Consider the following 27,178-nt stretch of genomic DNA (forward strand, 5'->3'; position numbering starts at 1 on the left):
CCCCCCCCCTTTCTTTTTTTTTTGCAAATAGTCTGCAATTTTAGCATTTTATGCACTTTTCTTTACCCTTGCACTCTTTACACTTTTTTTGTATTTGGACTCCCTCCTTTTTTTTTTAAATTTTTTATTTATTTTTTTTCAGCATTTTCTGCACCTTTAGCACTTTTTGCAATTTTTGTACCCCTAGCACTTTTTGCATTTTTTTTTTCTTTTTTTTGTATTATTCATTTATTTTTTACTATTAAAATTTTTTTTTTTATTTATTTATTTATTTATTTATTTATTTTTGCAACCTTAGCATTGAGTGCACTTTTTTTTTTATTCTTGCACTCTGCATTTTTTTGTTTCTGTATCTTCCCCCAAAAATTTTTTTTTTTTTTTTTTTTTTTTTTGTATCTTTACACTTTTGGCACTCTCTGCAATTTTTTGAATCTCTAGCACTTTTTGCACTTTGTGCGCCTTTTTGCACTTTTTGCATTATTTGCACTTATCTTGAGAAAAGGAAAGGAAAGGAAATCCCCCTTTTCTCTCTCCGTTTTTTTTTTTTTTTTTTTTTTTTTTTTTAGAATTGGGACACACAATATATATAACATATAGTTTTGGAAAAATTATATAATAACTGTATAATATTGAGATTGTACTGTAATTGAAAACGGATTTGCACATTGGTATATTGGGGGAAGTGGAGAGGGAAGGGGAAAAGAAGAAGGGAATAGATAGGGAAAAAGTACCTGCTTCTCAGAAGGAATTATAATCTGGGGGAGACTAGGTTGGTAATAGAGCTAAATAATATCAACGCTTATTAACGTAAACTTGAAAGATTAAACTGAAGGGGTAGGGGGAAGAAAGGATAATGGTAAGGAGGGGAGCCAAAGCTGGGCAAACAGAAAGCGGAAAAGGGAATTCTATAAAAACTTATATGGCCCAGGGCAGAGTAGACCAGAGGGAGGAAAAGGAAGTAGAAAGGGGAGAAGGAATATCACCTGCCCGTGAAGGACAGACAAGCAAAGAACATAATATAGAAGAAGGTGTAACTCCACAGAAAAGCTCGAAAGAACGATACCAACAAAAAGTGTCAGGAAAGATGTGGGATCCAGAAAAAGAAGTAATTAACCCCCAATCACTCCCCACTAAACAGGACATGGCAGAAATGATGTCACATCTGGAAGGGATGATTAAGGGCGAATTAAAGGCAACTCGTGCAGATATTCAAAATGTATTAAAAAGGGTAGAAGAATCGGAAATACAATTAGAAGAACATAAAAAAGCTATTTCGGAATTACAAAAAAGGGCGGATATGGACTGGAAAGAAATGAGAAATATCAGATATAAATTAGAGGACCAGGAAAATAGGAATAGGCGAAATAATTTAAGAATTCGTGGCCTTCCAGAATCCGTGAAAAACACTGAGTTAGAGACTGTGCTACGAGAAGTCTTTAATAAAATAATGAAAAAAGAAATAACATCTCATATAGCTTTTGATAGAATACATAGAATTCAAACAAAAGAGAAGCCAAGACCTGAGATGGAGAGAGATGTAATTGTGAGATTTACCCAATATGAAACAAAACAACAAATTCAGCAAGATGCAAGAAGCTCTGAAACCATTAAATACGAGGGAGCTACGCTGCTTATCTTTTCTGACCTCTCACAGGAGACACTGAGCCGTAGAAGGGCATTGAAACCCCTAATAAATCAACTACAAGAGAAGAAGATCACTTATAGATGGGGCTTCCCCGCATGTCTGATAGCCAAAAACCAAGGGATATCAGCTACCTTGAGATTCCCAGAGGACTTGAAAGAATTCTGCAATAAACTGAATATGCCATGTGTTAATTTAGAAAATTGGGAGAAAAAACCCCTAGACTGGACGAAAGTAAGAGACCAGCCTTGGAATAGAGTGTAGGGTCTCTTTGCTTTCCTTTTTTTTTTCCCTCCCCTCTTTTTTTTTTTTTTTTTTTTTTTTTTTTATGAAGAGGGAGGAGAGGGGGGTGGAAGAGGAAAAATGTAGGTAAATAATAATAAATAACAGGTGGGCGGGCAGGAATAAGGGAGGATAAGTAAAAAGAATAAAGGTTTTGGGCAAGGATGAATTTGAGTAGGCTCGCTAAGAGGGGAGGTATGTGCCGGGGGCTGGGCGGTGCCCGCGTGCTCCCCCGAGACCACCTCCGAAAGGGGGTGAGGCTCGGGGGCCCACGCGGGCACTTATACTCCCTCAAGGAAGGTCCAACCAGGGCTGGGGTCTAGTAAATAGGCACTAGCCTGGAGGACGATAACATTGATATTCAATGTGTAAAGGGTGGGGGGGTGGGAAGGGAGGGAGGAAAATACTGGGGGGGGAGAATACGTTGTTGTTTCACATTTATCAATGAAGGGTGCACCGACTGGATCGATCTAGGTAAAAAATATACGTTTATTTTTGTTTTTGCCTTCATGATGGAATGTTTATGGTGGGCTATAACCAATCTCCATGAAAGATGGCCCCGTTGAAGATTGTTACATATAATGTTAGAGGGTTAAATAGTCCCAATAAGAGATATCAGATTTTGCAGGAGTTGAAAAAATGGTCATCAAATATTGCTTTCCTACAGGAAACTCATTTTAAATGGTCCCATAATAGTGGTCTGAAGTCCAAAAATTATCCAACTTGGTTTCATGGATATTCCTCTAGCAAAAGGGCAAGAGGAATTGCTATTGGGTTTGACAGAAATACCCCCTTTACTTTAAAGGATATGGAATCGGATTCTGAAGGGAGATATCTATTTATCAAAGGCTTGATTTTTAATAAAATGTATACGTTGGCTTGTATCTACTGCCCTAATTATCTCCCCTGTCCCTTCTTGGGGAAAGTGTTGAATAAATTAGAATGTTTTAAGGAAGGGGGGGTGATTATGGCAGGGGATTTTAACTTTGTATTTGATCCAACCCTGGATGCCCAACCCCCATCCCTACGCTCAGAAGGTAATTACCTAAAGATAATTAAACAAAAATTACATCGACAGCAACTAGTGGAGGTGTGGAGAATTGCGCATCCGGGGGGAAAGGATTTTACATATTACTCCCAGGTACATCACTCTTACTCAAGAATCGATTATATCCTCTTGGACCATCAGCTTTTGGAGGGGTTAAAGAAAGTAGAAGTAAAATCAATAACTCTCTCCGATCATGCCCCAGTTATGGCTGTTTTGGACCTGTAGGATATACCGATTAGGCAAAGAGTATGGAGGTTGGATGAATCCCTCTTGCATGACCATAAAATATTTGAAGCTTTGGAAAGAGATATGAACTTATTTTTTAAAGAAAATAATGTAGAAAATATTGCACCAACTGTGTTGTGGGAGACCCATAAGGTATATATGAGAGGGAGATTGATAGCAGAAGCAGCTAAGAGGAGGAAAATAAGGTCAATGCAAAAATCACTAATCTTACAGGAAATCCAGGAGTTGGAACAGTTACATAAAGGGTTAAATGACCATAAAATAATGGACGAACTTATGGGAAAAAGGGAGGCACTGAGAGACATACTGGAACAGGAAACCAGGCAGGCCTTTTTAAAGTCCGCTAAAAGACAATATGAATTTGGTAATAAACCGGGGAGAATCCTGGCAGGGGTAATTAAACCTAGAAGAAATTTTAATTATATTGCAAAAATTAAAGATAAGAAGGGAGTAATGAAATATGCAACAAGAGATATTAGTAACACCTTCTCAGAATACTACCAACTATTGTATAAGGTAAATGGTAACCAGGACCCCAAGGATAAACAAAAGAGAAGGGAAAAAATTGAACAATATCTCCGGAAGATAGATCTACCGAGGATAGCAGAGGAGGATGCTGGTATGCTCGATAGGGATATCTCTAAGGAGGAAATAGAGAGAGCAATTAAGGATAGTAAGAATGGGAAGAGCCCAGGGCCCGATGGATACACGTCATTATACTTTAAAAAGTTTCTGGGACCTTTAACACCTTATTTTCATCAGTACATGAACTCAATAGGGGAAGGAAGGGAGATACGGAAGGAAGCTTTGGGGGCCTTTATAACTATATTAGCAAAGGAAGGGAAAGACCCAACATTATGCTCTAGCTTTAGACCTATTTCTCTGATTAATGAGGATGTAAAAATTTATGCAAGGATTTTAGCCGAGAGGCTGAAACAACATATGCCAGATTGTATAGAAGGCGATCAGGCAGGTTTTGTACCTGGAAGGGAGGCGAGGGACAATATACTGAGGACAACCCTCTTAATGCAGGAAGTTAAGAAGAAGAAGCAGTCTTCCCTTTTCCTATCGGTTGATGCGGAAAAGGCATTTGATAGGTTAGAATGGGAATACATGCTGCAGACATTATATAAATTTGGTTTAGGCCCAAGAATGCTGCGGTGGATAGAGGCTTTATACTCTAACCCTACAGCTCAGATTCAGGTGAATGGGACCCTATCAAACTCTTTTGGGCTTTATAATGGTACACGTCAGGGATGCCCATTATCTCCCTTACTTTTTGTATTCTCCTTAGAACCTCTTTTGGTTTCTATAAGAGCGAACCAAGGTATAGAGGGAATAAAAGTATCAGAGAATGAGCATAAGATATCTGCATTTGCAGATGATATTATGCTCTATATAACGAATCCCAAACAGTCCCTTCCTAGGATTCTGCAGGAGCTGGAGGAATACGGGATTGTTTCGAACTTTAAGATCAATAGAGAGAAAACTGAGATATTAAATGTCCATTCTCCCCCAGAGGAGAGAAGAGAACTTAGAGCTCTTTTCCCCTTTGTGTGGAAAGAAAAGGGCCTGAAATACTTAGGAATATACTTATCGACATCAGTTACAGATTTATATCAAGATAATTATCTCCCTCTTTTAAATAAAATTAAACAAGATCTTAAAGGTTACCCTGCACACAGACTGTCATGGTTTGGCAGGATAAACGTAATTAAAATGATGATTCTGCCAAAGGCTCTATATATCTTTCAGAGCCTCCCGATAAATATCCCAGGGGCCTATTTTAAAATTATTAAATCCCTGATTCAGAAATTTATATGGAACAAAAGAGGAAGTCGCGTTTCTTATAAGGTAATGAATAGGCCTAAGGATAAGGGAGGGGTATCTCTCCCAGATTTTCAAAAATATCATTCAGCAGCGGTAATGAGGAGGATTCTGGATTGGGTTTATAACGCTCCATATAAAAAGTGGGTATCACTGGAAGACAATATGAGTAATGTTGCCCTGAGTCAGACCATTTGGATTCCAATGAAGTTTAGGGGTCTCTCTAGAAGAATATCCCCGATTACAATGGAAACATTAAGAACATGGGATGGGGTACTCAAAGGTACAGAAGGACAAAATAACAATAGCCCTCTAATGCCCCTGTCAGGAAATAACTATTTTCCTCCAGGGAAAGAAAACAAAATGTTCCAGAAGTGGACGCATAGGGACATATTAAGGTTAAGGGATGTGTTAAAAGTAAATAGCTTATGCTCATTAGAGGAGATACGAGAGAAATATGGAAGAACACCATGGGATGGATGGAGATACAGACAACTCCAACATTTTGTTGAGTCCCTTCCAAAACCTCTCCGCTCTGGTGACAATTTAAACCCTTGGGAGAAATTGATTGACCGAGGAGGAGTGGGCAGACAGGGGATCTCTAAGATATATAGGACCTTAATATCTTTAATGGAGGATGAGGCGATACCGGCTTTTGGGAGGTGGGAAGGGGAATTGAATCAATCAATCCCAGAAAAACTGAAAGGGAAAGTTATAGACTATACCCACTCCACTTCAATAGATACAAAGATCCAAGAAATGAACTATAAATTATTGGTTAGATGGTATTATGTTCCATCGAAAATGCATAAGATTAACAAAGACTTATCACCCCTTTGTTGGAGAGAGTGTGGGAGGGAGGGAACCCACGCCCATATATGGTGGCAATGCAGTGCAATCCAGTTATACTGGGAAAAGGTGGTGGGCTTAATTAAAGAGATCGACGGGAAGGAAATAGAACTGGATCCCTGGAAATGTTTGTTTCACGCGGCCGAGGGCCCTAGGGAAAAATATAGAAGAGCATTAACTCCATTTTTGCTAAACGCAGCGAAAGTACTGATCCCGAGATACTGGAAAGTAAAGGAAACACCAGGGATAAGAGATTGGTTTAGGGAAATAGATAGATTGAGGATTATGGAAGAACTAATATACCTTCAACGGGGAGCCGAAATTAGATTCCAGGCGACTTGGAGGAATTGGATGGAATTTAGAAAATCCTCAATATATCTTGGAATTATGGGGGATGGAGAGGGCGTCTAGGGGAGGGAGATAGGATGCATATACTTCATAACCCCTTATAAATTTTTTATTTATTTTTTATAAAGGAGGGAGGAGGAGAGGAGGGAGGAAGGGAGGAGAAGGGGAAAGGATCCCTTTCCCCCCCTTGTTTTTTTTTTTTTTTTTTTTTTTGTGTGGGGGAGGAGATGGGGGGACCCCTTGTTCTGGGGCCCTTTAGGGGGTTTGTCTGGGGTTTCTTTTTTTTTTTTTTTTTTGGTTGGTTTGGTGTGTTGTATGTCTCTTTTTCCTTTTTTTTTTTTTTTTTTTGTTTTTGTAGAAGGGAGTGGGGATGGAAGGAGAGGAATCCCCACCTTACACAAATCACAAATTGGAATTAAGAAAAAGCGTCACGTGGGAGGGGTAATAAATATGGGTAAGATAAAATCACAAAAGGATAATTTTAAACACATGAAGAGAGGGGGAGGGGGTGCGCTTTATTTATTTATTTATTTATTTATTTTCTCCCTCTCTCTCTCTTCTTCTTCTTCTTCCCTCTTGGGATATTTAAGATCGATCCGGTCGGGCACCCAATGTGTACTTTTTTTGACTGTTTGTTTTTATGTGAATGTTGAAAACACTGAAATAACATGAATGTTAGTCAAAGTGATTTTTAAAAGTATGTATAAGGAATATTTTGTACTGTTCTTTTTGTAAATGTGGAAAACGAAATAAACAATATCTAAATATAAAACATAGAATCATTAATAGTGTTAATTTATGCAGAGTTTTTTTCACTATTAAAGTTGATTATATTATTTACACTGGTAAAAGATTATATAGATATTGTCATAATCTAAGCGCTGCACCTTTTTTATTTCACCATTTTGTTTGTTACAGTACGTCTGCGGTGCTGGCGGCTATTATTTATTTGTTTGTGGATAGCGCGGTTTTTTCTCACTTTATATACACTGGGTTAAATACTACACAAGTTATTTTAACAAATAACTCTTAGTGAATTGAGCCCCATAGCACCCAGACACAGGAGTTATTCACAAGATTACAAAGTAAAAATAAAAGGGAAAAAATGTAAACGAATACAACCACTTCACCCAAGAATTGATAAGCTGCAATATATTAAATTGATAATTATGGTTTAGAGTCACTTTAGCTGGGCCACAAGTAGGGTAGGGGACTTTCCCTACCTACATAATTAGTCCAATTTTAATTTATTTAGGTAGACACTTCACACTGTCTGGCAGTAAATATAAAGTGGATTGTACAAACAGACCTAACTTTTGAGTTCAGTTTAAATTTCAGATCCCGCCATCATTAAAAAGGGTGAAATTTCCTAGCATAGTTGGAACATCTAAAGAAAATCTATTTCCGGAAGGGTGGAACAGTATCTTTGTGAATTTCTAACCGTGAATCTCATTGCCTACTGTAAATGCTTTTTGCTTACGTAACACATTCGTATCTGTTCTCCCGAGCGGCAATGTGAAGTGGGGAGTCGCCATGAATGTTGACAGCCCTAAGGTCACATTTAGAGTCCAGAAGGATCCCGGCAATTTCAACAGATCCGGCAAAAGCTGCCCAGTGCAGACATATGTTTTCCTCCTGAGAATGAAAGAGTATAAAGAGGAAATGTTAGCACAGAACATATTAGTCTTTATGAAGCCTCAATTTGGAGTCATTTTTTTACCAGGTAGGGGGGCTTCAAGTCTACACTGAATAAGATTTGCTTAGATTTGCACTTCATGATTCATGTAGGTCAGGCATTTTCTATGACAGGTTTAACACATGCAATTTGGTAATTTGTACCTTTTGCCAGAAACCACAGCAAAGTAAATAAATTGGTTTTGAGCGTATTGATTTTTTTTTTTTTTTAAACAGAACTAGTCATGACTGGACATTTGCATAAAAATAAAATATTTAGTCTCAAATTGTTATTAAAGAAAGATTTACATTTCTTCCCTTAATTTACTTTATATACCTTTGAGTCAGAGGTCACCTGCCGTAAAACTTTAGGATTAGCAACTGTCAGACCTCACACATGGTTTTCCAGAACAGCGTCAATTAACAAAATATAGTTGTTTACATTCTTAAAGCGGAGGTACACCCTAAAGTGGACCTTCCGCTCATTGGAATCCCCCCCCCCCTCCGGCGCCACAATTGGCACCTTTCAGGGGGGAGGGGGGTGCAGGTACCTGTACAGTACAGGTATCTGCACCCACTTCCAGCGTAGATTCTGCAGAAGCCATGCCCCTTTCCGCAGAATCTACGCCCCTTTTTGAAAGTCCCCCGCTGCCTGCTGGGAAACACACGGAACCCAGAGACAGCGGGGACCATCCTTATTGCGCAGCGCGACTCGCACATGCGCAGTAGGGAACCGGGAAATGAAGCCGAAAGGCTCCACTTCCTGATTCCCATAACCAAGATGGCGGCAGCAGCACCCGAGAGACGATCGAGAAATCGGCTTCGGGTGCCGACATCGCGGGGCGCGCTGGGCAGGTAAGTGTCCTTATTTTAAAAGTCAGCAGCTGCAGTATTTGTAGCTGCTGGCTTTTAAAAAAAAAAAAAACGGCGGAACTCCCGGTGGACTCCCGCTTTAACTAACCTGTGTAATATGACACTCTTTTGCACTGCAGACATGACTGGTTCTCTTTAAAAATATAGGCTGCTGGCCTGTACATGGAGGACTCTGAAGATGTAAGTGGTTGGAGACCAGAACTGTTTGTGCCACATAGTACAAAAGCACATACAATAGAACAAGTATCCACAAAAGAGTATTACCCAAGTGTGAGCTTCAAGTGGAGTTTTTAGGCTAAATCCTAAAAAGATGTAGCACTTACATTGTCCCGGATATTGACGTCAGCTCCGCAGGATAGTAACAGCTTAACAAGTTCCAAGTGTTTGTATTCTGTGGCCCAAATCATCGGTGTCCAACCACCATCATCCTACAAGAGAAACAAAGGCACAGTCAGAAAGACGTACCATTGTGTGATCAGAACAGCAGCTGTTAATGTTCTTTTTCCACAAATATGGATAGAAACACTATTATATCTGAACTACAAAAATGAATAAGCAAAAACTTTTATCAGTGACAAGGCTGAACAGAAAAATAATCGAGAACACCTAAGATATGCAAATGAGCAGGAAAGTGGGTGACAGGGTAATGGTGACACCAGGGTGTGATTATAATGCCTTGGCAGGAATCACTTGAATAATGAAAAATGAACTGCTCCACATGTACCCGGCAGATGATTATAGGCAAGACCAAGGTAAAAAGAAACATGCTCACAAAACATGGAAAACAGTACTTTTGTACTCACCATAAAATACTTTGCTTGCAGTCCATTCAAGGAGCCACTTGAAGGACTTTACACCCCGAGTGGCAATGTCCACCTGTTAGAACTTGGACAACATGTAAAAAGAAGACCAGGTGGAAGTCTTGCATATCTGGAAAATAGTTGCTTGACGCCGAAAAGCCCAAGAATCACTACTAGAGTGCGCCCTTACAAGAAAGGGTGGAAACCAAGCCAAAAAACACTTAGAAATCCACTAGCATGCCCCTTGACAAGAAAGGGTGAAACCCAATCCTTAAGACTGAGAAAAGAATAATGAACTGTAACCTAGAGAATAGTAGAATGAGGAGATGGTGCACCTCAATGGTGACAATCTGGGATGACAAAAAAGGTTGCCCATATTTCTGAAAGCAGTGGCTTTTAGACAAAAGAACATTTCCTTTTGGTGAAGTGGAACTGGACAGAGGGATCGAAGAACAATGTATTGGAAAAGTTGAAGGTGGAAACTACCTAAGGCAAGAAGTTGTCCTGGGCCTCAACACCACCTTGTCCTATGCAAAACCAGAAACGGTTCTTTGCAGAATAAGTCTGTCAACTCTGCATTTGCTTCTCTCACCTGCAAGGTGGTATTCCTTGTAGACAAACTCAGAGGCAAATGTCTAGGTCTCTAATAGGTTCAAAGGTGGTTTCTGTAGAGCAGAGAGAACCAGATTCAGATCATATGGGGAACGAACCGGGAGAGCTACATGGAAGACTCCTTGTACAAAGGAATCAAGGAGTATCGAGGTGTGAGGCCAACTGTTTCTGATAAAAGAGTGAAAGGGCAGAATTCTTACCTTTGATAATGCTGAGAGGCAAACGGTGGTCCAAACTCAGCTTTAGGAAGGAGAGGTTTCTCTATCATTGAGCAGCTTGAACGGTGGAACCCCCGAGACACAGAGTGACCTTTGCGGAATGTAGACTTCCTAGCTTTTAACATTGTGGAAGTCAATGATTCAGAGATGACCCGATCTTTCAAAACCTGGGCTTTACCAGCATTGCCATTAAAGCCTGTAACTATGAAACGGGATGGTAAATTGTTTTTTTTTTTAAACAGAAGATCCAGATAGATCTGGTACTGCCCAAGGATTGTCCTTCAAGAGACTTACCAGGCTGGCATACCACATCTGCCTGAGCCAGTCCAGAGCAATTGAAATTATCGGAACATTGATTTCAATCTTGCAAAGCAGATAAGAAAGACGTTTCTGGGCATAGATCAGGTTCTACTAATCCCACAGAGACAGAGCATTCACCTCTTGTTTGAGGATCCCTGCATGTGGAGATAAACCTGTCCAGTTTGTTGCTGAACCTAAGGGCCAATACAGCCACATATGGCATCCCCCACAGAAAACTCTGGTGTAGGGCCACTTCCCCAAGTCCAGACACTGCAGGCTAGGGAAATCTGCTTGCTAAACTTCGACTTCTAAAATTTACACAGACGAGAGTGAAAAATGACCCTGACAAGGACAGGATGCAATCTACCTGTCTTGTAGTTTTATTTATTTATTTTTTACTTAAGGTATGCAACATGACAATGTAGTACGTTATGACAGTCCGTTCTTAATTAGAACCATTAACAGTGATACAAAACATGAATACAAACAGGGGTTTAAAGATGGCATCAAAGCCTCCGGCCAATATCCTTCAAACAACATACCCTACTTAAAAGGCTGAGGGCTGTGGCTTCCGCGGTAAGAGTCACATAGGTGAACATGTCTGTCACCTACATACTGAGAAGATGGCACATAACTACCATGAGGTGGGGGGAGGGGGGTAAACAAAAATTTCAGTGTAAGGTAACTATGTCCAGGCTCCAAAGCAGCTGCACCAAAAGGTCAGCACATAACGGGTAGCTTTTTTTCCTTAATTTTGAGAGAAAAATACACACACACACACACACACACGCACACACACACTAGGTGTCTAGGGAAAAAGGGAGACAAGGGGGAGGAGAAGAAAAAAAAAAAGGGGGGGGGGGTGTAGGGAGGCAAAGTTGCTCAAGAAACCCCATTCCCATATGAGAGTAATCTCAATTTAGGAGTAGGTCAAGCACTCATCTGAGAAATAAAACAAGTGCCAGTACAGCCATCGTGTGTCATGTTCCTCCGTCTTGTCCCTGAGGGCAGTGGTGAAGTGTTCCATCTCTTGAATATCGCTCACTCTGGCAAACCACTGTGATACTGTAGGAGGGGATTGTTGTTTCCACAAGCTGGAGATGCATGCTCTGGTTTTAGAAGTTTCAATAGAGATTCACAGTATTTCTTACTCGACATAGGGGTACATTGAAGAGCACTGCAGCTGGGTTGTCAGAAAAAGAAATGCCCGTAAGTTTGTGAACTATCTGTAGGACTTGTTGCCAGAAAGGGCAAAGCTTTGGACAGTCCCAGAAGATATGGAGTAGTGTACCAGTCTGGGCGCCACATGGCCAACATAACGGGCTGTGTCTGGGGGAAAAAGTGACGCTAGTACTGATGGGGTCCGATACCAGCGTGTGAAGATTTTGAATGTAATCTCCTGGTATTTACTGCAAAGGGAAGACTTGTGAGCAAATAGGAGTTTACGGTTATTTTTGTCTTCCAAGAATGTAGTGTTAAGGTCTTTTTCCCATTTGCGTAAATAGGGAGGGTTGTGCTGGGATGCAACTGCAAGTATGAAACCGTAAGAGGAGAGAGATTTCCGTAAGGGCTCGTCTCCCAGACAAAGTTTTTCAAACGAAGTAGGTTGTTTGCGGAACAAGTGTGACTTGGAAGGGACAAGAGGAAAAGCTATTGTCTGTAGTTTTAACACTGCTCCAGATCTGCCACCACACTCATAGATCCATCATTCCCAAATAGATTACGCACAAAACACGTACAAAGCCGCATATTGCTCACCTTTGGGCTTAAAAACCTAATCGCTTCACTTCATACACAAACTCAGTTCATCCCACTCAGTTGAACTTAATCTTGGATGATTGTGGTGTTGTGTCAAAGTCTGCGCCGGAACTGGATAAATAGAAAAAAGTTTTTTCTTTTTTTGTGTGTCCCACTGGTGATTGGTGTACAGCTACCTCTCCTGCGGCAGTGAGACTTCAGGCTCCTCCATGATAACTGATGTATGCCACTGATGTAACACTGGGCTACTGAATCCATGTTGAATCCCCCTCCAAGCTGGATGGTTTAATGCTGCAGATACAGCCATTTCTCTTGGAGCTCCAGGATGTTGATCGGGAGGTGGGACCCTTCTACTGTCCAAGTTACCTGCAGTTACATGATGCCAAGGACGACTCCTGACAAAAAATGGAAAAGTAGTAGTTTCCAGTGCTATTACTGCAGCCAGCACCCTGGTGAAAACCCAAGGTGCAGATGACAGGCTGAAGGGCAGGGGCGTGAACTGCATACATAGGTGCGCCATAGAAAAATTTAGGAAACCATGCACTGGGAAGATGAGGAAATGCAGGTATGCTTTCCTTTCAGGCTGGGTTCACACCATTTCGAATGGGATGCAGGTTCTCTGCATCCCTTTCGCAATAGCAGGAGATTTTGACCGGCTCTGTTCGCATATCTCCACTGTGGCTCTGGTGTGAGTTTACACAGGAGCCCCGTGCGTCTTTTGGTCCATTTCAGGTTCGAATTCAGCCAAAATTTCAGGCTGTAATCGAACCTGAAATGATGAACCAGGACGCACTGGACCCCTGCTGTAAGCCACATAAGGCGATAGTGTGAACCCAGCCTTCTGTCCACAAAATACCCAAAAGACTCCCTGATGAATGGAGGCAATCAGAGTTGGTGGATCTCGCACAAATTTTTTGTGCCAAACATTGAGACACAGATCCTGTGAGTGGACTGGGAGCCAAGCTTGGGGAAAGCCTTGAAGATAGGGATGCAAGAGTATGGAAACAAAAGGGACTTTTTCTAACAGAAAAGGGAGAAGACTACGTTTGCTGTCTGTTCCTTAGGCATCATACAATTAGGAAGGTAGGTCCTCTTTACACCATTAGCACCCTTAAAGTAGTATCAGTAGATCTGAAGAAACATCCCTTAACCACTTGCCGACCGCCGCACGACGATGTACGTCGACAGAATGGCACGGGCAGGCATATGGGCGTACCTGTACGTCCCTGCCTTCCCGCAGGTGGGGGGCCCGATCGCCCCCCCCCCGGTGCCAGCGGCGGTCTGTTTTCGTTCAGAAGCGATCCGGGATGAGGGGGCGGACATTCATTCATGGCCACCCCCTCTCGATCGCTCCTGACGAATGGAAGTGAGGCGTGACATCACTTCCTCTCCTGTAATGTAAACACAGGAGAGGAAGTGATGTTATCTCTCCTCCGTGTCGGAATTTTTCGTTCCGGCACCGAGGAGAGAGGATCGGTGAGTTGCACCAACACGACACTTCACAGTAGAACATGCCAGGCACACTCACACCCCCCCCAATCACCCCTGCCCCCCCAGTCACAGTGACACCAATAGCATTATTTTTTTTTTTTTGCATTGGTGTCATTTGTGACTGTAATAACTGTTAGGGCAGTTAGGGTTAGCCCCCTTTAGCTCTAGGGTACCCCCCTAACCCACCCAATAAAGGTTTAACCCCCGTGATCACCCCCCGTCGCCAGTGTCACTAAGGCTGGGTTCACATTGCAGCGGTTTATGAGAACGGATGTGATTCGCACCGCACTGCAGTGCAAATCACATCCGATCTCTGTGCGATTCGAGTTCAGCCATACAGATAGTATGGCTGAATTCGCGCTGCACAAGCCGCAAATTCGCACGGGACCCTTTTTTTGGTCCGCAGCAGAATCGAATCGCATGGGTGTTCACACCATGCGATCCGAGTTTGCAGATCGCACTGCGATATGCGAACTGATCTGGGGGTGTCATTAACATTTCACTGACACTCCCAGCAGTTCGCATAGGGCAGTGTGAACTGCCGCCGGGAGGCATGCGATGCGGGAACCCGCCACGGATTCGTGGCGTTCCCGCATCGCTCCAGTGTGAACCCAGCCTAATAAGCGATCATTTTTCTGATCGCTGTATTAGTGTCACAGGTGACGCTAGTTAGGCAGGTAGGTATTTAGGTTCGCCGCAGCTTTTTATAGCGCCAGGGACCCCCATATACTACCGCATAAAGCCCCCTGATTGCCCCCTAGTTAACCCTTTCACCAGTGATCACCATATAACTGTTACAGGTGACGCTGGTTGGTTAGTTATTTTTTTATAGTTTCAGGGCACCCGCCATTTATTACCTAGTCTCACTAGTGTACCCCTAAATTTAGGGGTGTCAACTTTCCAAAATGGGGTCATTTGGGGGGGGGGGGGGGTTGTGCCATCTTGGCATTTTATAGCCTTCAAAACTGTAACGCCCTTAGAAAGCCTGAAGGCGGTGCTTGGTTTTCGGGGCCCCGTACGCGGCTAGGCTCCCAAAAAGTCCCACATATGTGGTATCCCCGTACTCAGGAGAAGCAGCAGAATTTATTTTGGGGTGTCATTTCACATATGCCCATGGCATGCGTGAGCAATATATCATTTAGTGACAACTTTGTGAAAAAATAAAATAAAAAAGTTTGTAATTTTCCCGCAACTTGTGGCAAAATATAAAATATTCCATGGACTCAACATGCCTCTCAGCAAATAGCTTGGGGTGTCTACTTTCTAAAATGGGGTCATTTGTGGGGGTTTTGTGCCATCTTGGCATTTTATGGCCTTCAAAACTGTAATAGGTAGTGAGGAGTGAAATCAAAAATTGACGCCCTTAGAAAGCCTGAAGGCGGTGCTTGGCTTTCGGGGCCCCGTATGCGGCTAGGCTCCCAAAAAGTCCCACATATGTGGTATCCCCATACTCAGGAGAAGCAGCAGAATTTATTTTGGGGTGTCATTTCACATATGCCCATAGCATGTGTGAGCAATATATCATTTAGTGACAACTTTGTGTAAAAAAAAAAAAAATTTTTTTTTTTGTCATTATTCAATCGCTTGAGGCAAAAAAATAAAATATTCAATGGGCTCAACATGCCACTTATCAATTTCCTTAGGGGGTCTACTTTCCAAAATGGGGTCATTTGGGGGGGTTTTGTACTGCCCTACCATTTTAGCACCTCAAGAAATGAGATAGGCAGTCGTAAACTAAAAGCTGCGTAAATTCCAGAAAACGTACCTTAGTTTGTAGATGTGACAACTTTTGCGCAAACCAATAAATATACAATTATTGACTTTTTTTTTACCAAAGACATGTGGCTGAATACATTTTGGCCTACGGTAAATGTATGACTAAAATTGAGTTTATTGGATTTTTCTAATAACAAAAAGACCTCTGGTCATTGACCAGCAAAATGGTCCGGTCTGAAAGTGGTTAAATGCCATGCGAACAAGACACATCTTGGTGGAGGTTCCAAAGTCCAACACTTCAGCCAAAGTATTTTACTCATGCACTGACATGGGAGATAAGCCGGGAAGTATCCAGGAAACCTTTGCAACTAAAGTTTAAAGCTACAGCCATTGCTTCAAGCATTCTTATAAGCAAGGGATTAACAGCAGCAGTGGTAAGATCCCTATTAAGGGTGCCAGCTAGCCATGGTCTGACAAAATAAACTCACAGTGAGAGCAACATTATGGAAAGGAATTCCAGCTGATTATCAGTGGAGTACTTGAAGTTGTAAAGATAGAAGCTTTTTTTTTATCTTCATGCATTCTATGCATGAAGACATTAAGATAAAAATTCTTCTGTGTATAGCAGCCCTCCTGATTCTTCCTGAGTGGCTGAGACAGAGCAGTGGCGCCATTGGCTCCCGCGGCTGTCAAAGTCAATCAGGTCGGGAATTAGAGCTCTGTGTATCCATTCAGACACTGACTCAGCTTGGGAGCCCCCTGTAGCAAACTGCTGGCTGAGGGGCACTCAAAAGGAGGGAGGGGCTGGGAGCAGCCAAGAGGGACCCAAGAAGAGGAGGATCCACGCCACTCTGTGCAAAACCAACCGCACAGAGGAGTGAAGTATAACATGTCTGCTATTGAATTTAAAAAAAACGAGCCTTTGCAATCACTTTAAAGATGTGTGCATCCTCTACATGAATACTAGCCACTTTAAGGTGGGACACTGCTAAATACTGCATTGAGGATAGCTTACTTCTATATAAAATCCTCTCCAAACATTTTCAAGGCATTTGGGGGAAACAGCTGGTCAGAATGTTTCCAATCTCCATCTAGGATGTTATAACAACAGGCACAGCAGACTGCTCCAAAAGACCCAAGACTGGAAACAAAACTGGTAGAAGCAACAAGCTGATCCTTTAGTTTCAGAATACTAGGGACTGCATCGATTGGAGCCAAAACAGTGTCTTTTTATATGGGAGTAATAGCTGAATACTACAACTCCTTCAGGATAAGGATAAACTCAGCTGGCACCACCTGGAGCAACTCAGAAGGGTGTTGGGGCACGCTTGTGGCCTCTGCAGTCACAGTTGGCAAATAACCCGGTGATTTGAGCCATAAAGTCTTGGATGACTTCAGCAAAAACCTCAGCAGATGAGGGTTGGATGGCCAGAGGTGACTAAAGTGGCATAGGCAATGCTGGCAGCTCTGGAAAGTTATCACCGCAGATAACTTGTTACCAACACTGCGCTATACAGAACCCAATGGCCAGAGGTCACTTCCAGACCATCCCCACCGTGTCCATTTGAGTAGGGTCAGAAACATGGTCCTCCAAAACCCAGGCAGAGGACAGTCGTGCCAGACAGTTGCAGTTGAAAAGACCAGCTCTAGCAGCAAAATAGAGATGTCTTTATTGAAGAAAATAAGTTGTTAGTTAAAACAGATTAGTCTTTTACACAGCAAAGCTGATGAAAACACGTCTTTCCTGCTAGAACATTAGCACAAAAAAAAAAAAAAAAAGAAGAGGCATGCTGGTAATAGAAGGGGTTTATCCTGGGTTGGCCTACAGTTGGTTAAGCTAGTGTCCAATCCTCTGCAGCCTTACCTGACAGTTGACATCCATGTGTTCATTGCTGAGCAGATACTTCACTACATCAAAGTGACCCTTTTTGGAAGCCAAATGCAAACATGTGGAACCTTCAGAGTCCTGGAAACAGAGAAAGATTTGAAAACGGATTTTTCAGGTGACAGAATGAATTCAGACCCAACTGCTAAAGACGATCAACTTACTTTGGGATCAAGCAAAGCTCCAGCTCTGACCAGATACCTAACAGATTCCAAATGATTGTTCTCAGCTGCATCCATCAGGGGTGTCCTCTGATCCTCAGAGCAATTATCCAAGTTAGCACCAGCCTGGAGTGGATGGGGGAAAAAAAAATATCTTACTAACTGATGCACTAAAACCCATAAAAAATGATGCCAAGATGACTTCCTGGACAAAGTGGCAAACCAATGACATATCCAAGGCAGAGGTGTCTTGAAAGATTCAATTTCATCTCATAACAGTTTTTATAGTTTAACTAAAGGCAAAACATTGTTAGTTTTTGATACAGTGCAGAAAGATTAGAATGCTTTTCATATTTTACTGCCGTCTGTGCCCCCATTAGGGAGAATCCTCCTCTCTATAGATAGATTCCCCCTATTTGTCCTGTTTACCATTATTGAAAGTAAAACGAAAACCCAATTTTGGGTTGTCCCCAGAAACGTAATCAATGGTAAATCTTCCAATGGGGGCACAAATTCTGGTGACGTGGGAGTCCCCAAGGAATTCCCTTAAATTGCAGGGATTTCCTTACACTTCCAGTTTGGCTACAGGACAGGAAGTGAAGGGAAATCTCTGCAATGGGACATAGATGGTGCAAAAAAAAAAAAAAAAAAATTATATATATATATATATATATATATATATATATATAATCTTACAGGGGTTCTAACCCTCCCTTAAACTATCCAACATGAAAAGAAAAAAAAGTTTTGCCTATAGCGCTCCTTTAAGTTTGTATACTTGGAATAAAAAAACAAATACATAGCCTGCTCTATTTTAATGTCACAGCTTAATACCAACAGGTCTGTCTCTCATTTATCTAGCACCTAGCCGCGGCAAAAGAAAAGGCTATCACTTTTGAATTAGATGGCAAATGGATATTACATATGCAAGCTTTATAAATTTGTTTAGCTGGCAGGAAATACAGCACCAAACAGCAAAGACACCATAGTCCTTCAGTCAAGTTTTTTTTTTTTTAATTTTGCAAAAAGCAAAACTACGCTGTATTTTAAAAATAAATAAATGCAACATTCACCTGAACAAGCATGTGGCAGATATCTGTATGGCCCATCTCTGCAGAGGCGTGCAAAGGTGTTCTCTTCGCGTGTTGCTCCATCTTGTAGTTGGGGTCAATGCCATCAACTAAAATGCAATACTTTGGTAATTAGAAATAGCAGGGCTGAAACATCCTAAAATGATCTTTCTGCACACTTATCTGTATCAACTACAGGCGATTTGAGCTCATTATTATTATTATTATTATTCAGGATTTATATAGCTGCAACAGTTTGCGCAGCTCATCATCTGCAACTTGAAGAAAAATAAGTTTACTTTAATACCAAATTTCTTTTAAATCAAACATTTAATAAATAACGGCTGAGCTGAAAAATTTGGAGAAATGTATTCCTATGGTCAATTGTTCATAAAGCTGTTGTGTGGAAGTACTTGGGGGGGGGGGGGGGTTATGAGAGGAGGTGCTCAAAGTGGGCATCATCCAATTCAGTGAGATCCACCATTAGACCAAACAGGTAGGGCAGTGAGTTCTACAAAAGGCTACCTCTATGGTACATATATACTTAGAAACAAGAAATACAAATATGATCTTATTTGTATAAAATAAAATCTTAGAATATAAAATTATTGGTAAAAAAAAAAATGCATATTATGATGATCAGGTTCATACAAGTAGCCTAAAAAGCTAAACATGCCTGTAAAACGTACATCTGCATGTCTGACTGGACAGTACGTTTAGAAGTGGGACATATACATCACTACATTCTATATCCATTTTGTTATAAATAAAACCAAAAGCACCCACCTTAAAGAGGAAGTAAACCCTGATGAGTTTACTTCCTCTTTTTTTCCCTGCAAAGGTAAAGCATAATGGACTACTATGCATCGCATCGCATCGCATCGCATAGTAGCCCATTATGTGTCACTTACCTGACACAGGAGCCAGCGAAGTCGCCACTGTCCCCTGTAGTCCGCCGCATCCATCTTGCTGGTGGCGTCTCGCAGCTCCGCCGCTGTCATTCGGCGAAGCCGCGATGACGTCACTCCCGCGCATGCGCACGGGAGTCGACAAATGCGGCAGCTCCATTCTTGGAACTGCCGCGCTCAGTGCGCCTGCGCCGTAGACAGCGGTGCCCGTTTTCGGGCAAATATCTCCTAAACCATATAGGTTTAGGAGATATTGCTTGGACCTACAGGTAAGCCTTAATCTAGGCTTACCTGTAGGTCAAAGTGGTTTGTAAGGGTTTACAACCACTTTAAGTATATTCAGAAAGCTGCCCCCCCCCACCCCCCTGCCACTGCTCAAATCTGTGCTCAATTACGAGGCACAAGCGGAGGAAACTGTTTCCCAGGTGGGCTGATGGGCAGCTCCTAGCAAAGTTCAAACATAAAGAAATTCTCCGGCACAAATCAAATTCTCTTTTATTCCCACTGCAGCTGGAGAGCCCTTATTAGCAAGCTGTGAATAGTGCACACATCAGCACTTTACCATGCGACCTAAAACAGGCAGCAGCCCACGTTTGCATGAAATGTCAGCTGCTCTGGTAAATGAGAAGATCTTTTCGGCGGGAGGGGCAAATAAAGTAAATCCAAAACACTCTGGCACACCAATCCCCCCTAAGACCCCTTTCACACCAGGGCGTTTTGCAGGCGCTATAGCGTTAGAAATAGCGCCTGCAAAATGCCCTAAAGAAGCTGCAGCATTGTCTGTAGTGTGAAAGCCCCGAGGGCTTTCACACTACAGCGGTGCGCTGGCAGGACGTCAGAAAAAAGTCCTGCCAGCAGCTTCTTTGGAGCGGTGAAGGAGCGGTGTGTTTACCGCTCCTCCACCGCTGCTCCCCATTGAAATCAATGGGGCAGCGCTGTAATACCGCCGGCAAAACGCCGCTATTGCAGCATATTGCCGGCGGTTTTAACCCTCTCGCGGCCGCTAGCGGGGGTAAAAGCGCCCCGCTAGCGGCCGAAATGCGCTAAAAATAGCGGCGTTTTACCGCCCACGCTATCTGCGGTGTGGTGTGAAAGGGGTCTAAATGAGAATGTGAGGATAATGTACACTACATGTCCATAAAAAAAAAAAACTGATGATCCATGTAAACAGCAGATACAGTATTGAATTCCCTTAGGGTACAGCACAGGACACAGGCTCCTTAAGCCCTTGTTCACACTGAACACGGCTTTGAAATTGTGCGGCTTCATTTGAACTTGCACGATTTCAAAGTCGCATTTCAGTTTGACTTCGGGGGGGCGACTTGAAAAACATCTCTGTGCGTTCATGCACAGATGCCTATTGAAGTCACCCCCAAAGTCGCCAAAAGTAGTGCAGGAACTACTTTTGGAAAAAGGTAGGAATCTGCAACATTTGAAAAAATCCCTGCAATATACAACGACCACACAGAGGGGAATGTTTTTTTCCCCTCAACAAAAGTTACTTTGCTTTAAGTCTACATGGGACATCCCCAAGCAATAAAACGAAGGACAGCAAACAAAGTAAACAATGCCAACAGGCCCAAAACAAGGGAATTAAAGAACAGTTTTAAGCACCTTAAAGTGATATTAAACCCATTTAATCAAGTTCACAGTTATAAGCAGCAAATCTAATAATGGAAGCAATAATGAATAGCCCCATACACACTGATTATCTGCTGATTTTTTCCTTCAGGTTTACCAAAACCATGTAGTAGAAGGGCCGGCCTGATTGCATACAAATTGAAACTCCTAAGGTTTGTCCTCATATTACTGTATTTTCTGGCGTATAAGACTACCTTTTACACTTAAAAAGAATGCCCAAAAATCGGGGGTCGTCTTATACGCCGGGTATACAATGCTGCCCGATTGATGTCAGCCCCCAAATGTCTGCTAAATACTGTATGTGGCTTCAGCTACAAACAGTATACGCCGTTGAGCCAATACCAGCGAGCAATGTATTCTATTAATGAACATAGAGTACCCTGCTCGGATTGGGAGAGAGAGAGAGAGAGAGAGAGAGAGAGAGAGAGAGAGAGAGAGAGAGAGAGAGAGAGAGAGAGAGAGAGAGAGAGAGAGAGAGAGAGAGGCAAGGGCTGATGATGCTACAGCCTCTGCCAATCCAAGCAGGTGTTGTATTCATTAAAATAATACACCGCTCACCATACTTCCCTGGGTAAATCCATTCACTGATCTCCTACTACTATACATCCTGCTGTTTGCCTTTGAGGTCCCAGGCACCCAAGAGGGACCGGTAAATCTGGGACATATGACAGGCGGGTTAATAAATGCATTTTGGTGGACAATTCCCATAGAATGGAACCCAAAAGTGGTATAGGTTTGGTTAGTGAAAAATTCGACTTTCCAGAGTTGTGGCATTCCACAGATCTGTTTGTGTTATTATTGTTTGATTTACTTTATGACATATCACAGCATGGCGGATGAGTAGTTGGCATTCTTGCTTTGTATTTTTTAATGGTTCTAATGTTTTTTTTTAAATGGTGTTGCCTCAGAAGGGGGGTAGTCTTATACCGCGAGTATTGCCCAAAACCTATGTTTTCACTTGAAAAATAGGGGGTCGTCTTATACGCCCAGTCGCCTTATACGCCGGCAAATACGGTATATGGTTTTGGTAAATCTGAAGGAAAAAACTCAGCAGAAAAACTGATAGTGTGTATGGGGCCTATAAGTCACATAAAAATAATTTTTTTTGCTGCTACAGTGCCTTGAAAAAGTATTCATACCTCTTGAAGTTTATGTCACAACAAAAAAAACGTACCGTATATACTCGAGTATAGGCCGACCCGAATATAAGCCGAGGCCCCCAATTTACCCCCAAAAAAACTGGCAAACTTATTGACTCGTGTATAAGCCGAGGGTGAGACATGCCTGTCCATCCCTGTGTGTGTGTCCGTCCATCCCTGTGTGTCCGTCCATCCCTGTGTGTCCGTCCATCCCTGTGTGTCCGTCCATCCATCCCTGTGTGTGTGTGTGTCCATCCATCCATCCATCCCTGTGTGTGTGTGTCTCCATCCATCCATCCATCCCTGTGTGTGTGTGTCTCCATCCATCCATCCATCCATCCCTGTGTGTGTGTGTCTCCATCCATCCATCCATCCCTGTGTGTGTCTCCATCCATCCATCCATCCATCCGTGTGTGTGTGTCTCCATCCGTGTGTGTGTGTGTGTGTGTGTGTGTGTGTGTGTGTGTGTGTGTGTGTGTGTGTGTGTGTGTGTGTGTCCAGCCTACCTGTGTCCCGAGCCTTTGTCCCGAGCCTCCGTCCCGTGTCGTGCCTTGCCTTCGTCCCGTCCCGTCCCGTGCCGTGCCTTGCCTCCGTCCCGTGCCCTCTTCGTCGGCGGCCATTGTAAAATTCAAAAGCCGCGCCTCCTCCTTCGCCTGTGATAGGCGGAACACTGAATTTCCCAGCAGCCTGTGTTCCGCCTATCACGGACGTCGTATCATCCTCGTCCGTAGTACGAGGATGAGACGACGCCCGTGATAGGCGGAACACATGCTGCTGGGAAATTCAGTGTTCCACCTATCACAGGCGAAGGCGGAGCCGGAGGCGCGGCTTTTGAATCATAGAATGGCCGCTGTCTGTCTGCTCGACACGCTGATCGAGCGGGCAGACAGCGATGACTCGAGTATAAGCCGAGGGGGGCACTTTCAGCCTCAAAAAAGAGGCTGAAAATCTCGGCTTATACTCGAGTATATACGGTAAATGTATTTTATTGGGAATTTATATGATAGACCAACACAAAGTGGCACATAATTGTGAAGTGGAAGGAAAATGTTTTTCAACATTTGTTTACAAATAAACATGTGAAAAGTGTGGCGTGCATTTGTATTCTGCTGCCCTGAGTCAACACTTTGTAGAACCACCTTTCACTGCAAATCTTTTTTTGGGTATGTCTCTACCAGCTTTGCACATTTAGAGAGTGACATTTTTGACCAATTGACTTTGTAAAATAGCTCAAGCTATGTCCGATTGGATGGAGAGCGTCTGTGATCAGCAATTTTCAAGTCTTGCCACAGATTCTCAATTGGATTTAGGTCTGGACTTTGACTGGACCATTTTAACACATGAATATGCTTTGATCTAAACCATCCATCCACACGATATTTGCGCATGAATTTTTCAAATGCGTTTTTTAGGAAATAAATCATGAATAATAAAATAAAAAAGAGAATCAGTAAAGTTAGCGCAATTTTTTGGTATAATGTTAAAGATGATGTTACGCTGAGTATATAGATAGAAACCTAGCATGTTCTACTTAAAAATTGCGCACACGTTGAATGGCGCCAAACTTTATTACTTCCAAATCTCCAAAGGCGACTCAAATTTTTTTTTTTACAGGCTACTAGTTTAGAGTTAGAGGAGGTCTTGGGCTACAATTGTTGCTATTGCTCTAACGCACACAGTGATACCTCATATGTGTTATTTGAATGCCGTTTACATATGTAGACACGAGTTACGTATGCGTTTAATTTTTTTTTGTTTTTACACTCAAAAAAAAAAGTTTTTGATCTCTTTTATTCCTATTACAAGGAATGTAAACATCCCTTGTAATAGGAATAGTGCCTCTTTATGGAGAGATCTGGGGTCTATAAGACCCCAGATCGCTCCTCCTGGCTGGAAAGACCGAGATATATATATATAAAAAAAAAAAAAAAAAAAAAAAAAAAAGCATCCTCTCGGCCTTTCCAGCAGAGTTCCCGCCACTGTTTATATCCGCCGGATCGGACAAGACCTTATAACATCACACTCAGGCCTCCGAGAGTGATAGAGATGACTGGGGACCATCTGGTCACCAGAAATCTGTATGATCAACTTCCGGAAGTGACAGATTTGTTCTCCGGCTCGCCGATCGCACATGCGAGCCTGAAGAAGCACCAAAGGGCGAAGCGTGCGTGTGTGTGGGCCTCCATTGGGCTGCAAAGGCCTGCAAAAATCGACATGAGGCCCAGTACCCTAATGCATAATTAAATTGTAGGGTCCAGACATAAGCTTGGAGAGTCAACACTCGTTCTTGGGGAAGAAACACCTGGGCTTAGACCGTATCCAAGATTAAGTCCAGGCAATCCAAGCGATGGATTGAATCCAAATGCAGACCTCTACAGTTTGAGAATCCACCTGAAGCTCTGAAACGTCTCTGGCTGTAAGGGCCAAGGCGGGATAGATATTCAATCACCAAGTACATCCAGATATGCCATAATGTTGATTTCCTAAGAGCGCAGCAATGCAAGGGTTGAGACAAGCACCTTGGTGAACATCCAAGGGGCCATGACTAGGCTAAAGGGAACAGCCACTGACTACTTGCCTACTGCAAATCTCAAAAATAGCTACTGGAAGTGAAAAGGTGGGGAATATGTAAATACTCATCCTTGATGTCTATCGATGCTAGAAATTCCCTTTGTTTCAACAATGCCATTGCTAATGGGCTGATTCCATCCAGATCAACCATAGGCACTTCCCACTTTTTTGTGCTAGGCTTTCTCCACTGGCTATTGTTGCACAAACCTCCTGGAAGGTGTATACACTTTGTCTGCAGCTAGTCCTCACACAGAAAGCCCAATATTAGTGAGTAAACCAGAAAAAAACACGAATAGATTTCTTGGACTTGGGAAGAGATCCCATACTAGTGACCTTGGGTGGGGCAGGTTGGAACAAATTTAACTTCACAAAAGGAGTGTACCTCATCCACCAGAACCCAAGTTCATCCTTACAGTAGATCTGTAAAGGTGACCTAAAACCAGAACCACTCAACATCCCACCGGCCGCTCCAACATTCTGGGGATTTTAAATCCTGCTGCTTTCTCTCCTCTGTCCAGGACTGCCAGTACAGACCAGAGAGATTCTTATTAGTAAGCACTGTCCGTCTGACCTATTAGAAACTGTCTGGACCATACTGGTGGAGCTGGACAGAGTAGAGAGTGTAGCGAAAGCAGGGGGATTTCAAATCCCCAGACCATTGGAGTGGCTTGCCGGAGTCTTAACAGCTAAGAATCATGGGAGGTAAAAGAGGTGTGGGGGGTGGGGCTCGGGAATGTTGGGAAGGGTCACCTTAACAGATTTTCTGTTGAGATTAACACTTTAATGGTTTCTTTTAGCTTAGATCTCCCCCCTCCTCATGTGCATCAGCAATCAATTCTGCTGCAATGGATGAATTAGACAATGACTCAGCAGGGGATGCCGATTGGTGGTATTCCGCAGACTTAAATCAGAGCAGAGACTTTCACTATTCAGGTCTGCCATAGAGGCTGACAATTCCTTTCTAGTTAAAAAGCAGAAATGAGGAGTACACCCAAGAGACGAGGGGAGACCCTGAGGTCCAAAGGCCCAGGTGCAGAGTTTTGAGTTGAACCTTGAATAACCTCATTGTGGCCCTGTCCACAGTGAGTGCTGGCCTGCCTCCTTATCCCATTTTCATTCAGATGTTCATCATGAGCAAGAGGGAACCCCCTGTGGAATCATTCAAGAGTGTACTGTTACCAATCATGTATTTAAATCTTGAGATTTTGAGCTAACAAATATCTTCACACTTTGAAAGAATCTTTTGCTAGTTACCTTGAATTTGTTGATTTGTAAGTTTGCTGCGGATTTACTTTATATTGCTTTATATTACTAGCTGCCTAGACTGACAGGGTGACAGAAGATGATGTGGATTTTCTTGACAATGTTGTCAATTTTGAACGCGTCACCATTTTGCTGGGTAAGCATATTTCTAAAGGTGCTGTTGATATGACATTTGCGCCACGTCTGTAACAACCCATGCAATCCATACATAAAAAAAAATGCCTCAGGGGGGTTTACAACCACTTTAATGACAATGTGAAAGAAGTTTATTTGAAATCTTAAATAAAAAAAATCATATGTACATAACTATTCACAGCCTTTGCGCAATACTTTATTGAAGCACCTTTGGCACCAATTACAGCCTCAAGTCTTTTTGGAGTATGATCCTACAAGCTTGGCACGCCTATTTTTGGGCTGTTTCTCCCATTCTTCTTTGCAGGACCTCTCAAGCTCCATCATGTTGGATGAGGAGTGTCCGTGCACAACTATTTTCAGATCTCCCTGGAGATGTTCAATCAGGTTCAAGTCTAGGCTACACAAGTACATTCACAGAGTTGTCCCGTAGCCACTCCTTATCTTGGCTGTGTGCTTAGGGTTGTTGTCCTGTTGGAAGATGAACTTTTGCCCCAGTCTGAAGTCCAGAACACTCTGGAGCAGGTTTTCATCAAGGAAGTCTCTGTAGATTGCTGCATTCATCTTCCCCTCGATCATGACTAGTCTCCCAGTTCCTGCCACTTAAAAACATTCCACAGCATGCGGTCACCACCATGCTTCACTGTACAGATGGTATTGGCCAGGTGAGGAGCGGTGCCTGGTTTCCTCCAGACCTGACGCTTGCCATTCAGGCCAAAGAGTT

At 42.6% G+C, this 27,178-nt stretch overlaps 1 protein-coding gene across 9 annotated transcripts in view; it reads right to left on the bottom strand.

Moving 5' to 3' along the window:
- Window positions 1-27,178, bottom strand: part of EHMT1 (euchromatic histone lysine methyltransferase 1) — a 199,794-nt gene that overhangs the window by 43,076 nt on the left and 129,540 nt on the right. For 8 of the 9 annotated variants that reach the window (XM_077467962.1, XM_077467942.1, XM_077467956.1 and 5 more), the window contains exons 15-19: window positions 18,804-18,910; window positions 17,734-17,856; window positions 17,549-17,650; window positions 9,113-9,217; window positions 7,723-7,877 (exon numbers count right to left, since the gene is read on the bottom strand). In XM_077467962.1, the coding sequence (XP_077324088.1) occupies window positions 7,723-7,877; window positions 9,113-9,217; window positions 17,549-17,650; window positions 17,734-17,856; window positions 18,804-18,910 (592 nt within the window). The remainder of the gene's footprint in view (window positions 1-7,722; window positions 7,878-9,112; window positions 9,218-17,548; window positions 17,651-17,733; window positions 17,857-18,803; window positions 18,911-27,178) is intronic. The other variant, XM_077467985.1, reaches the window with a different exon arrangement.

The sequence above is a fragment of the Lithobates pipiens genome, unplaced genomic scaffold (assembly GCF_037356315.1).
Source record: "Lithobates pipiens isolate NorthernLeopardFrog02 unplaced genomic scaffold, aLitPip1_a1.2 Scaffold_11, whole genome shotgun sequence".
NCBI classification, from domain to species: domain Eukaryota; kingdom Metazoa; phylum Chordata; class Amphibia; order Anura; family Ranidae; genus Lithobates; species Lithobates pipiens.